The sequence below is a fragment of the Bombus impatiens genome, unplaced genomic scaffold (genome assembly GCF_000188095.3).
Source record: "Bombus impatiens unplaced genomic scaffold, BIMP_2.2 scf_0216, whole genome shotgun sequence".
NCBI classification, from domain to species: Eukaryota; Metazoa; Arthropoda; class Insecta; order Hymenoptera; family Apidae; genus Bombus; species Bombus impatiens.
The window spans coordinates 477266-491717 of NT_176635.1; the positions used below are offsets into that span (position 1 = coordinate 477266).

The 14452-nt window shown below is 38.7% G+C and overlaps 1 protein-coding gene across 2 annotated transcripts in view; it reads right to left on the reverse strand.

Annotated features, from left to right (window-relative positions):
* The window catches only part of LOC100743182 (plexin-A4), a 433200-nt gene that overhangs the window by 317937 nt on the left and 100811 nt on the right, over window positions 1-14452 (reverse strand). For both annotated transcript variants that reach the window (XM_024366326.2, XM_003487961.4), the window contains exon 2: window positions 5-218. In XM_024366326.2, coding sequence (XP_024222094.1) covers window positions 5-109 — 105 coding nt within the window. In that variant the 5' untranslated portion in view covers window positions 110-218. The remainder of the gene's footprint in view (window positions 1-4; window positions 219-14452) is intronic.

Genomic DNA, 14452 nt, shown 5'->3' on the forward strand with positions numbered 1-14452 from the left:
GGGGAGACAACAGCACCAGGATCGACAGGAGCAGGCGAAGTTGCTGTTGATGCGACAGCATCGATCCCATCCTCGTCGATGACTCGCTGCTGCACGGGAAGACTAGCATCTTACTACTCTACTTTCTACTGCTACGCGGGACACGATCTGTCACTACTTCCTTCTTCGCTGCGCCCGAGAATTCTCGCGAAGGCGTCTTCCTCGAGCCTCTCCCAGACCTGCCAACAAAACCAGAAAGAAGGTTTAGTTTATATTCATGTTTTTTATTCGTCAATCAAGTAGCACACATTTTTATTGAGAAAAATGATGGTCAAACTATCACAGTATCAATTACTATTATTTGTCTTAAGAATTTGGCTTTCATAAAATTTCGCTACTTTATTAACCATTTTTAAAGGATTTATATCTTTTGACTCGACAGATATCTTCATTTTCAACTACGACATATTAATATTCTGCAGTTTAATCAGGACGTGACATGAAAACCAGAGCATAAAAAGCAACGCATCCTTTGCTGCGATCTTTATATGATTTTACTGAAACTTTTAATCAGTAAGCGTGCTTATTTTCATCGTTCTATGAAAAATAAGCCAGCAGATCCGTGTCTCTTTGCCTAGACGTATTCCGATAGGAACACGCTAAAACTCCATTTTACGTTCTGCTGCATTTAAGACTTAGCATACGAAAACCGAACTACCGATCGGTAGTTTTAGTGCTGCTGTACCCATTTGCATTTTATGGAGTAACAGGGAAACGGAGCGTGAAACGCTCGTACCTGAAGTTTACACTGTAGCCGCGAGAAAGAAATAAGGAACGTTAAAGAAACGTGTGGTATTAATTTCAGATAGAACGTAAAGTCTAGGAATTTCTCCCTCGTTATCGCGTTTAGTACGCAAACGCGTGTAACCAAACGGGATAACAAGGCTCGTGTACTTTCTCGAATGTTAAAAAGAGTTAGTTAGGGAACTTAAACGACGCGTTGTAAAGTGAATATATCGTTTACGCGAACAGGCGGAATCGCTGAAAGCGTATAAAGACGTCTTTAACGAAGACCGGTCTTAAATCAAAGGCACCTAGCATTTTCGCGGACGCAGACGCCACGTTTAGCGTGACTATACGGCTGTTTTACATTAATTGCGACTTAATAGCGGACCAACGACACCCTGGACACGACACAGCTTACAACGAGGAATAATTGCTTCGATTATCTCTTCACACTCTTGACGAATCAAGCGTGTACTTGCACGCGAGTGCCTTGCGAGACAACTGATATAGATAATAACGTTATTTCACCGATAAAAATGTAAACTGGAATGATAAGTGCGTTACGACTTTTATTGCTCGTACTGCAATTCCGTATCAGATCGTTCATAAAGTTCCTGGCAAAGTGTAAGGAACATTCGATGTATCTTCGTGGAAATAGCGTCTTAAATGGTAGATTTTTTTCAAAAATGACATTTTACCACTTATTGCTATACCAGCCTCGCAACGTTATCGTAATTTAAAAGCCTGCGTGATTGACACTTTGACTGTCACGTTGGTCATATATGACCGGCCACGGTTTCTCCTGTGACGTCACGGTGTTCACTGATGACCGGAGCGCTTGAACTTCTTACGATTGTAAAAATTGTATGAAAATTGACAGTTAGGGCATTTTGAATATAACCCATAAATAGCAGATACTTTGAAATAAAAAGGAGCACTGTGTTTGCATCCATATCTTTGAGGGATAATCTACGAATATTATTATAAACACACCTTAGAAAATAACCGTAAATACTGCTTTATAATTATATGAAGTTAGAAGTGTGAACATACCTTACTATTATATATAGAATGAGCAAATACTGTTTACTAATATCTTCTACACGTTTCAACAATATATTCTGGACGTTTTGCTTATATATAACCGATAAATAGAAGATACTTTGAAATAAAAAGTGCTCCATTGAACAATTAAACATTTTTATTAGAACATCAATAAAGAAAATGAGAATAAAGCTTGCATTTAACGGTGCACTGTGTTAAAACACTTTAAACATAAACGTGGCTCATCGATACAATCTGGACAATAGGTGGTCACCTTTTTGGTTCGATTTTTAGCAATTTTTGATCCTGACAGTTTAGCATTTTTTTTATAGCACTCTCTGCAAAATTTTCGTGCCAGGTACACTTGTCCTTCTTTCTTCTGCATTTCGTGTCGTAATCTTTGTCGAATAAGTATATTCGACGGCTCTGGTGAATGGCACTGTGTAAGGTGCATTACGAGTGTCGTTCTAAAAGCTGATACCTTGATTTTTGTTTTTGTTGCTTGTTTATAGAGTATCATCGCGTTTGAAATTGATGTATTCAACAATAACTCTAAAGCTAATTTTATATACCACTTGAGGGTTCTTCTATGTGGTGTAGAATATAATATTATTTGATCTGATAAATCTATAGCACACTTTGCTCTGTTGTAATCTACCACTACCATTGCTTTATCACAAACATAATCTTTTTTCAGACTTCCACCATTTCATCCGAATGTCTTGTCGAAATCATAAAAATGTCACGCTTGTCTCTCCACCTTTCTATTATATATATAGAATGATCAAATACTGTTTACTAATATCTTCTACACGTTTCAACAATATATTCTGGACGTTTTGTTTATATATAACCGATAAATAGAAGATACTTTGAAATAAAAAGTGAACCATTGAACAATTAAACATTTTTATTAGAACATCAATAAAGAAAATGAGAATAAAGCTTGCATTTAACGGTGCAAAACGAATATTGCATCTAATGGTGCACTGTGTTTGCATATTTCTGAGGCTTAATCTACGAATATTATTATAAACACACCTTAGAAAATGCTGCTTTATAATTATATGAAGTTAGAAGTGTGAACATACCTTACTATTATATATAGAATGAGCAAATACTGTTTACTAATATCTTCTACACGTTTCAACAATATATTCTGGACGTTTTTCTTACGACGAAATAGCGAATGCGAATGGTTTGTTGAAATAAACGAAGCCTTGTTATAATATGTCGCTATCAACTGTTACCAAGGCGCCACGATGGTCACTCGTGACCACCAATAAGATAAACGATCCATTGGGGAAGAATGTTGTCTTACGTCATCGATTTATTATTATTTTGCGATTACATGCTTCGAATAATAAAAATACTCCCGTGGTGTCCTGAGCGAAACATGTGATTTCGACGTGGCAGTCAAAGCGTTAAGGAGGTTCAAGGCGAACAAGATGGACCTAAAAGTAACGATGCTATCGACAGATAGAATACCACGGGAGATTAACAATGTCAGTAAAAATAAAGAGCAATCTAAAAGCTGAAAAATGCTTGACCAGCAGTAGGAGCTCGAACGCAAAAACTAAAATCAGACGTAAAAAAGAAAGACAACAACTTAAACGCAGAAACGTGTAGAGATGAAAACAGGTAGAAAATTCCTTTCCCTTCGAGAAGGCCTGTGTTATCCACGATAATTACTCGAGCACGCGATCGGGAAGGCTTCGTCGTTTGAAAGTTCACGTAGGACTTCCTAAAAGTCACTGTACGGAAAAGAAAAGATGAGAACACGGGACAAAACCATGTAAAGAGAGAAAGGGAGAGGGAGGGGGGGAGAGATAATAGAAAAAACGGAAAGGAAGGTATCTAACAATTTATCGACTAGGGAAACCAGGTGCCTTTGAATCGGAACCCTAACGCATATTCCTCTTAACGAAATGAAACGCCTGACTTTGTGCAGGACGCGACGAAGTACGTGAGAAAGAAAAAAGAAAATGAAAGGAGAAAAAATGTTGTATACCAGGGGAGAAAGAAGGGAGTGGATGGAGAACCAGCCGGAGGAAGGGAAAGCTGTTTCTTCTGCTCGTTCCTTCTTATCGCGACGTAACGGTAACGTTCAATCGCAACAAAAACTTTCCTTATTTTCCGAACACCCATCTCAGAGCCTGTCGGGGCTCCCTTCTGCAACACGTCAATTCCAGTTTATGGGTAGAGGCGACGAAGGAAGTGGAAGTCTACCGTGTGCTCCGTGTGTCCTGCCTTCCTTACTTTACACGTACGTCTTCTCGTAATTGTAATTGACGACGTTGTAACAATGATTTGTGCTTTGATTGAAAAGTAGGTTTTACGAGTTGTTTTCAGCAACGCACCGCTGAAGCATGGAAATGGGAATTTGGCGCGGACGTTTATTACAAGCGACCGAGGTACAGAGATGCGAACAGGCAATGAATATTTGAGGTTAGGGTGAGAAAGAAAGTTTCAGAGAATATGAGACTGAAGAATCTGTTCCGCGTAGTTTGGCTGAAATGGGTGGAAGAGATTGTAAAATGGAAGAAAGGAACATGCGTACACGAAGGTGCACAGTCGCGTGAAAGACGCAAAAGAAACGGAGAGTGCAAGTTGTTTCGTGTTGTCCAGTCATTTTCTGCTTTAACCTTATTTTATATGGTATCTTCCATTGCAGTATATTTAACATCCTCGACACGAACGTTAAATAAAGTCAACGATACTCTATTCTGACTTTCGCGTTTTCTAATTTGTTATTCTATCGAATTATACGAAATTTTATTTTGTAATAAATGCTATAAAAGGTCTTTCCGTTCGATTCTTCGCATTATCACCATAAGATAAGCATTCTGAGAAATACCGGCCTCTATCGATTCATGATTTAATATATTGTATGTATATTTAACATTTCAATACACAGGTTTGTATTCTTGTTTGATTTCGAACTATCTTCCCACGATATAGGGGACAGATAACAAATAAAATTCTTACAGTTGAATTTTACCTTATATGCCAACTGTACGGGTGCGAATAAAAGTGCTTATCGGATAAAAATGAGTCATTGATTGGCGAGTGACGACTAGTGATTAGCCGAGTTCGAAAAATGAAAAATTCATCGCTCCTGGGGAACCGATAAGCAGAATTCAAACGCATTCCATGAATGTGACGTTAATGTGAAACAAGGTTTCCGTTATCAAGCTATATATCTAGAAAGACATGATTGCTCATTTTTGTGTTCAGATATCACGTTTCCGTTCGAAAATTAATCTGCCAATCAATACAGCAATCGACATTCTGACAAAAAGCGATGAGACAGATATCACGAGCGAAGCTTCATTTTCAATCCGTTTTTAATATGAAACCCGGATACAGACCGAAGAAAATCGGCAATTAGAAGCTAATTTCTTTATGAAATTAAACGAACAATTGTGAAGGACTACACGTAAAACAAAGGAACTTAATTTTCCAAGGTAAGCAGCAGATGAACGTTTACAGGAAGACGAAAATGAAAAATTTCGGTTTGGTACTTCAGCATCGATATTTTCAGAATCTAGACGTTTAATATTAAAATTTAATCGTCAATTAGCAGAAATTACGAGTAATTTTGGCAAAAGTTCAAACTATATTTCCGTATAATTAGTCATAATGAAGTTGTTCAAGTACGAATGACAGATGCAATTAGAAACGTCGATACCAATATTCACGAAAAACAGCTATTGTTTGATGGAAGTAACGCTGGACATTAGCGAAATTTCAGAAGCCACAAACTCTCGTGTAAACAAATCTAATTATTCTATTCGATGTAGTATTATACAAGGGAAGTCCATAGCATGTAATTTGTAACTTGTCAATTTCGTGGAATTACACAACAGAATTTTATACGAAAATCCGATGAGTGAATTATTCAGGACAAGAAACATGGTTAATTACATTAAATTATATTACGATAAGCTGAACCACTTCAAATCCCAACAACCAAGTACCCATTTCTATACCTTCACTGAAAGAGTTATTCATTATTGTAGCAAAAATATCACAAAATTGCTCCAGATCTGCATTTCTCTTCGTCAAAATTTATAGAAAAGTTTCGAGTATTCGTCTGTTTAAGCGTTTGATTGGTAAAGAAGCGCAACAAATTTTTTCCAGGCGAACAAAATGGCAAAACGGTTCTCCTTCGCCCAAGGGTTGAACATCGTATCGGAACGCGGTAAACGATCGAACGCAGACCGCGCACGCAGTTCCAATCTTACTCACGGAACATCCTATACGGCGTCGCGTTTCGTCCTTTTCGTACGAAGAGATGAAGGTAAACGCGGTGTTTCGAGCCTCGTACGAAGAAGCACGCAACGATCGAGCAACGTGGAAAGAGGATCGCGGCGGGTTATCCGACAAGCAGATAAGCATCGCGAGATATCCAGGAACGCGCGGTTCCACATAGAAGGGGAGCCAAGTAGCGGCAAGTATGCGTGCAAAAGCACTATGTTTGTTCCAGGTGCGCTCGTGCGAGCGCGAGAAAGATCGTAAGGAAAGATGGTTACGGTATAGTTGTTGGAACCGATATACCGAGATCGTAAATTAAAGCGTAAAGTGGCGATTGATGTATTTACTTGTTGAGAATTATTCATCAAGCTTTCGGTTAAACGCTAGCCCGATAACGTAACTTATAAGCAATAGAAATGAAAAATGGTGCAGTGTATTTATGTTTGTACTTGATTAAAGAAACACCATCTAGATAAACATCCTTCTTATCCTCTAACTATTATGAATAGTTCTTTACTTCGGATATTTCATATATATTCTTGCACATCATACGTATTCTACACAGTTTTGAACATTTTGATTTTTCATAAATCCATCGACATGTACAGTCTACTAACAAACTGTTTCCATTGGAGACGATGCTATAAGCGAGAGTTAGGTTCGTAGGAAGAGATATACAAAATATAAAGCGAATACGAAATGACAAAGAAAGATTTTGCTGGCTGAAGATTTACGCATTTGAAAATAACATAAAAGAAGATTTGAATCAAAAAGATTCTTGGAAAAAAATTAGCTCATTTCTTCGTCACCAGGTGAATCAGCAACTGACAATTTTGGGAAGCTACGATACATCTTTTTCTACAAAAAAAAAAAAAGAAAAAGAGAAAAAATCGCCTTCGACGTACACAATTTAAAATAAAAGTTCCACTCCAAAGAAATTCGTAACGCAGGGATTCGTAAAATAGGAGCTACCCATGTTTCTTCTGCTGATTGTACGCACGAGACAAGGTGCTTTTGTTCTTCTCGCGCTATCTGATAAAAGCACACGTGCCTTTTCCCCGTGTAGTCCTATTCTGTCCGGTGTGCGACACACGCATATACCGTATGTAGGTTAAAACCGTAATTAACGATCGTTTCGATCGTCGACAATTTTCACCGAGGTATTATCCGATCTAACCCCGGAGACGTCGCGACACGAATGGAAAGGACGTTGTTTAGCTACCGCAGGGACCACGTATCTTCGGTTGGGAAACACAAACAACCGTGAAACGACACCTTAATTAGCGTGTTTACCGGAGAACCAACCGGTTGCGAGTAGAAAAGATTCACGGATTAATCCGGAAATGAGAAGTAGCTGCATCCCGAGCTCTTCATTCCGGCAAGAATCTCTAACGTAGATTTTCATATTTGCAAAAGAGGCAGAGATTGAAGAAAAGATCAATTCGATTAATCTCTTAAGGTACAAATTTCTTCGACCTGACTGGTCAAAAATTAAGAATTTTTTCTTTTTAGTGGAATTTTTCCTTGGCTATATAACAATATATATATATTTATATTTCATTAAGTCATTATTTTAATTTCATTAAACCATTATTTTTATTTTATTACGTCATCATTTTTATTTTATTGACTCGTTAACTTGATACAAGTCGGTGAGCGTGCAGCGAAAGCATCGTTTCTAACTACCACGGACAATTAACTCACCCATAAAAATAGATGGAACGTCTATAAAATACCTTTCAATGCTGGGACTGTTGATTATTCACTCGTAAAATTAGCTATTCAACGATATTTTCCATTCTGCGTTTATAAAACAAATAATTTAAAATGTAGAACATCTAATATAAAATCCAATAAAAATCTGATATATCTAACGAGAATCTATATTATCGAAGAAAAATACGAAGTACTTGTAATAGACAATAAACAGTGTCGTTAAACGCGCCATTAATACTTGAGATTTTCAAAAAGACTTTCTGGAAAACGCTAAAAATCTTTCATTTCTCCTATTCCTCGTTAAACCGTAAAATCAACGTCGACCACGGATGGCAATTATTTTGACGAATACTTCAAACTATCAGTGGAGATTAATCGTATCCTTCCGGAAACATAAGGAATAGAAAACAATGGAACGAGAAACGTAATTGATTCGAGGTTTTCAGGGACGATACGGTTGATTCGTACGCGAACTACGTATAATTCCTGCGTGACGTACGCCGAAAGCGTCCAGCAGAAACGGCCAGGCGTTAATTTTAATTACAAAGTACGCGCTTTAATATGCACATTTATTTTAATGGAAAACCGACGGGTGCTTCCGTGCGATGCACCCGATAACCTTCCTACGTACCTGCTTATATTTCATCATTTTCCGCGGAACACGCGAGGAAGGCTGGGCGCTTTACTTTCATTTAGTTCGCCTTTAAACGTACAAATCTCGTTCATAAATATTAGAACACTTGCAGGGCTCGTAAGAAACGCGAAGATTTGCCTAAATTATCAAATTACATTTGCAACACGTTGATAAATTGTTTCAAGATACTCGCAACAGTTGCTGGACTATAATAAATTCTAATTCGTTCAGGAACCATATTTTAATCGATTCGGTTGGATTGTTTAATTTTGTCATTACACTGTCGTACGATTAATATCATCAAGCTTCTTTTTTTTCAATTCTATACTAACAATAAGGTGTTTTATCGTATCCTTATACGAAGATATTAAGATATTACGATATTTATATTGAACGTGTCAAGAAGACAATATTTTATTACACAACATTATACAAGCTTCGCTTGAATAAAAATGATCCTTCTGGAAGACATACGATAACTTGTATAAACAATTACACAAACCGACAGACCGATCCTTTTTCAATTTCTTATTCGAAACACGTTTCCCGAAACTACGCTAAATATTCTTAACTCGCAGCAAAGAATTCAAACGTCACGGAATTAAGCAGGCCGATGCACGGCAACGCTGATCTCGATTAAGGCCACTCGAATGAGAAACGTCGGAGAGCAAAGGAAACTGCCGGGGTTCGTCGAACCGTCTGTGAAATCAAGGTCGTTCCTCGGCGAGATTCGATCCTGAAACCGGGCCAGAAACGTTCGCTTTGATCCTTCGATTGCTCGTTAGAGAATCCGCACAGATGCCAGGTGAAATGCGATCGCGTAACTAACGCCTTTGGAATTTTAAGGAGACCGCGGTAGAATGCGGTTCGGTTTTCAAGAAACGTCGGATTCTCAGGTACGAGAGAGGTTGGAGGGTGGAATTTAAATAGTCGGACGAGAAGCTACGGGTAAATTACGAGGTTGAAGTCACGTATGGTTAAAGAAGAGGCCCGTTACCAGAGAGCGAGAAACGTACCTTAAGGGGTAAACTGCTTTTCCAAGCCGCAATTCTCCGTAACAAATGCGATCATTTGGTAAACCGGAGAGTGGAGACTTTGCAGTGGGAAGGAGAAAAAGAATGAGACAAGGAAGAAGCGTGGGTGGATAACGGGAAGGGACCAAAAGGGGAGCAGCATCAATTCTTTACAGTTTCTTACTGTTCCGCTCAAGGTAGCCTTCCTTTCCTGGTAAATTAAGAAATTTAAAGAAATTTGTATCCATTGTGCGTGGAGTAACACGGTAGAGCCCCGTCTATATGAAACCATTACAGAACGAATAGCTCGTACACTATGAAACATTTTCCCCATTAGCTACGATTTTTCGGTATTCATAATAGGAATTAATTTTAGCATATAGAGCATTAAGAATCATGATGGATTTCTATAGAATTTTTCTGAATGTATCGTTATAAAAAAATTCAGTATATTTTTCCAAATCACGAAAATATTGTTATAACTTAATTAATTATGAAAGTAAGGGATATGAAGTTGACCCTCCAACAACGTTCGTGTAGTCGAAAATCCACGTATAATTATGAGTCTCCAAAAGCTTGGCTATGCATGTACATGTATGTACGTAGTAATCTGTTGTTGACCGAAAGCTTTATTCTGCATATTACATATGTACATGCGTTTGTTATTACTGTTTTGTTATAATAACATGAATTGAAGAAAAGAAAGTTACCTACATATAAGGAAGAGAAAATACGTACACATATACATATTCAATATTATATTCATATTGTGACGAAACATGACTGATTTCACAACGCCGATAATATAAACGTAGTCTGCTCGATCGTCTTTTAACAACGGCGATTTGCGTTTTTTTTCTTTTTCAAACGTCCTTTGCTAGTCGTTTGGTTTGTTGCAAAGTCACGACTTGGTATACGGACTACATACCTACATAGTATACATGTTTTCGTGGAAACTCCTACAATATTGATGGAGAAAGAAATGCGAGTGTAACCAAATCCACGTTGCTTGAAAGTCAACTGTACTTTTAAGGATTGGTATATGTACGTGATCAAATCTATGTTATCAAAATTTTTACTCAATTTTTACTCATTGCGATAAAAGATGAATTACGGCACAAAAAAAGGTAGCTCATCTTTTTCAAAAAATTCTCTATGACAGTTTTTTACAATTCAAAGAACTTGCAATTTTACCGTAAAAAAAGTGAATATAGCAATTATATCATCGGTTCTATTTAGTATTTTTAGTATTCTGAGAACGTACCTACTCGATCCACAATTTTTTACAATTCAAAAAACGCAATTTTACTGTAAAAAAATGTGCTTAGAGTAATTATATCATCGGTTCTATTTAGTATTTTTAGTATTCTGAGAACGTGCCAACTCGACCCACAATTTTTTACAATTCAAAAAAGTTGTAATTTCACTGTAAAAAAAAAATGTGAATATAGCAATTATATCATCGATTCTATCGACAATACAAATTTCCACGAGGATTTCAAATTTTCTCAACTCACTAATGCCCTGCACTTGTACAATTTTAAGAAGCTTACAGTTTTGCTGTAAGATATTGTAATATTTAATTATATTAGCAACTCAATCTGTATTACAGGCTGCAAGTTTCCTCGGCTCTTTAATTTCCTCAACTTCTCCCATTAATCGCGCTAAACTAATTAAGTCCCTTTTAATTTCTCAGGTGCGCGCCGACAATTGAAAACGAGGAAAAATTGCAATTACTCGGCGAACCAAGTGTTCGTCCTCGATATCTCCGGAGAATGAAGGAAACGCGGGAAGCACAATGAAAAAAACCTTTCCGAAAAAGGCTCGGAAACAGATGTGCGACACAGCGTTATGACCGTGTGGCAGTTAGTCAGAACGAATTTAAAACGTTCAGATATCCGAGCGGGGAAACTACCTTGCTCCAACGTGGGAAATACCTTGAGATAAACTGCCTTCTTAAGAAAACTTCCACGTAACGAATGCGATCGCTCGGCCAACTTGAATCGACCTTTTAGTTCGCGACGAAAAAAAAAAGAAGAGCAAGGAGAAAAGAAAAGTAAAGCAGAAGTAAAGAAACACGGCAAGGGAAGCAACAAAGAATGTAACGGGGGTCAACCGAAAAAAACGATACGCGATTCCTTTAAATCTGCACAGGGTTGCTCCGCCGTGCTCTCTTCCTACGAAACTCTTCTGATTCGTCATTAAGTAAATGGCGAAAGACGAAAAAAGAAATCGCCCGGAAGAAGTTGCCGAGTAATTTAGAAAGATATACAGGGTCTTCGCTTTTCCTTCGACCCCTGCACCATGCACGATAAGACGATTAGAAGACGTACAAGTTCTATTGTCTAAAAGCTTTCTGTTGAACCCTTTGTTACGCGGACGGATTTGGATTAGCAAAAATCTCGAACTGACAGAAGACAGGGGCGATTTTTCATGAAAATTTAACGAACACGGATGAGGAAGCTAAGTGATATCTGAAGTAGATCAATTATTCAAGAAGGAAGAGCTATTTCTTAATTGATATCGTTAGATTAGCGGAGGATACGATAATTGTGGATTGGCTTAAACTTAATCTTTAATTGCTAGCTTCTATTTTTCAGTGAATTGATCGACTATCTTCATTTTTACTTGCTCTGTATAGCGGAATATCAAACAGTAGAACCGTTTGTCAAAAAACCTGTTTCCTTTCTTCTTTTAGTAGTCACATTGAAAGAAATCTTAAAGACACGTTACGTTAGCGAAAAACAAATATTCTTGATGTAGCGTGCAATCATTAAGACAACTTGTAGTATCAGATACTAAAAAGTACAATATAAAGTAAGGCATATCGACCTGTAACATGGCAGCTAACGTGCTAAGAAGCCTAATTTGCCGTTTCCTTACTCGAAGATCCCAAGAAAATCACACGAGTATTATCCATTTTTTAAACAGAACTATATGTTACTTTAATGTACTCAGCTGTATCGTGATTCGCGTTCAAGGAAGTGATACCGAATGACCGGGAATATTAAAGGAAAATCAAGGTCGTAGGTTAAAAACCCCTCACACACGCTATCGTTAAAATAATCGCACGATATCGCGTTGAAACGCGAATTAAAGAGACATTAAGGGAAAACTTATGACTGCAGAAACCTGGAAATTCAGCGACTTCTAAACAACACGGCAAAACGTATACTTTCCCCGAGAAAAGGTCGAGAAAAGGATAAATCAACCGGTCAGACGGAAGCTGGCGAGCATTGAACACGATTGTCTGGGAAAAGTTGAATTAATTTACTGGCGATGTAGAAAAGAAAACAAAAGAAAACGAAGGAGAGGCCAGTCTGACTACGAATACAACATTTTTCTCGAGTGCAGTCGGCTGGCTTGCGGACCTTAATGGCTCTTTAACGAGTTAAACAATCGTTAAGACTTTAAACAATCTCACCGGTTCGACTAGATTTCTCTTTCTCTCTCTTTTTTTTTTCTTTTTAACGACAGATTTCCACGGAGTCGCATCGCGCAATTCTAGCAAGTTCAAAGAGCTGAGTTTTGGTTTGCAAACACTACGAAACTTTTCTCCGTTTCCAGCCTCTGATCCAAACCTCTGCCATCCCTTTGGTCGGTTTACTCACCGTTTCGGACAACGTACTTCTACGAACTTAAGTCGAAACTAAGTACCCAGAGGATCCAGCGCAAAGACACGCGCCCCATGGAAACGGGCTTCCTCGTTAGCCGCCATTGTTCTGACAAATTTCTCGACCGCGTTGTTATTCCACGACGAAAGGGTGGAATTTCGCTCTGGCGTGCTTAGTATCGCGCGTACGTATTAACACCTTAATGCGCGCATAAGTCTCATCAGCTTAAATCACATTTTTCATTCACATTACATCAGAATCGAAATAGGAATCGAATTGCTCCAGAATAGTCCGATCGAGGTAAGATAAGACCGGTTTCTACGTGTCCTTCCTCTTCTTCTTTTTCTATTCTACTTTCTCTGCATACAATACGATGCACAAAAATTTCCAATCAGATAGACTTCTCATTTCATATACCAAATCCTATTTGTATTAACAAATTTTAACGTAAGAGCAAGTAAAAGAAAATGGAAAATATACGTTGGTTAATATTTTTTGGAACATTTGCTTCCGAACATGAAGCGCAAGATCTGGAAGACTTTAGTACACCGTTGCAAATAACAGAATGGGAACAGCAGCAGCACGGAAACCTAACACGAAACCACACCACGAAATTGTCACAAGAGAAACGTTTTTACGAAGTCACAAACATCGAACCGACAACGGTGCTCGCAGGCCGCCGATCGATTTCCTCTTTCGTCGACACTTCGATCCCATTTCTAAACTTGGCCTCCTAGACAATCGTCAAATACCATAAATCCTTTCTCTGATCCCCGATTCTGTATCTACGAAGATGCTTACGTACGTATCTATCCGATCTACCAGAAAATCACGTTATCCGATCTGGTTCTCTATCTGGTAGCCGTCGATCAGCGTCGCGGAATGGACGCGGGAGTAGCGGAAGAAAGAAGGAAGAGCGCAAACGAGGCAGCATCGATACCAATGAGAAATAGCGGACAACGGATCGTCCTAGTGGCGTGGTTCGTAGCGATGTTTGCCGATTTTTCCGGTCATGAGGCCTCTCTCTCTCTCTCTCTCTCACTCTTTATAAAGGCGTTCACTCGAAGGTGTACGCAGTTGGACTGCTATAAGCGAAGACGAGAGAGCGATCGAAGGTGAAACGAAGAAAGAGAAAGGTGGAAGGAGAGTAGGAGAAAGACTACGAGGAGCGTCGTGCCGCTCGGCAAAGGCCATTTACCGGTGACAGAGACAAATAGAACCGGGTACGTTCTAGGGGGGTCCGTGAGAGAGAAGCCGCGTGTCGTCTAACTAACAGAAGCAGAGAGGACAAGAATGAGAGAAGTCCCTCAGTCGACGAGGATCGAGAATATGGCCATAGTAGGAGGAACGAACGACCCTCTGTACGAGCAGCGCAAGACGATGAATTCCGTCACGGCCTGGCCCTCGTG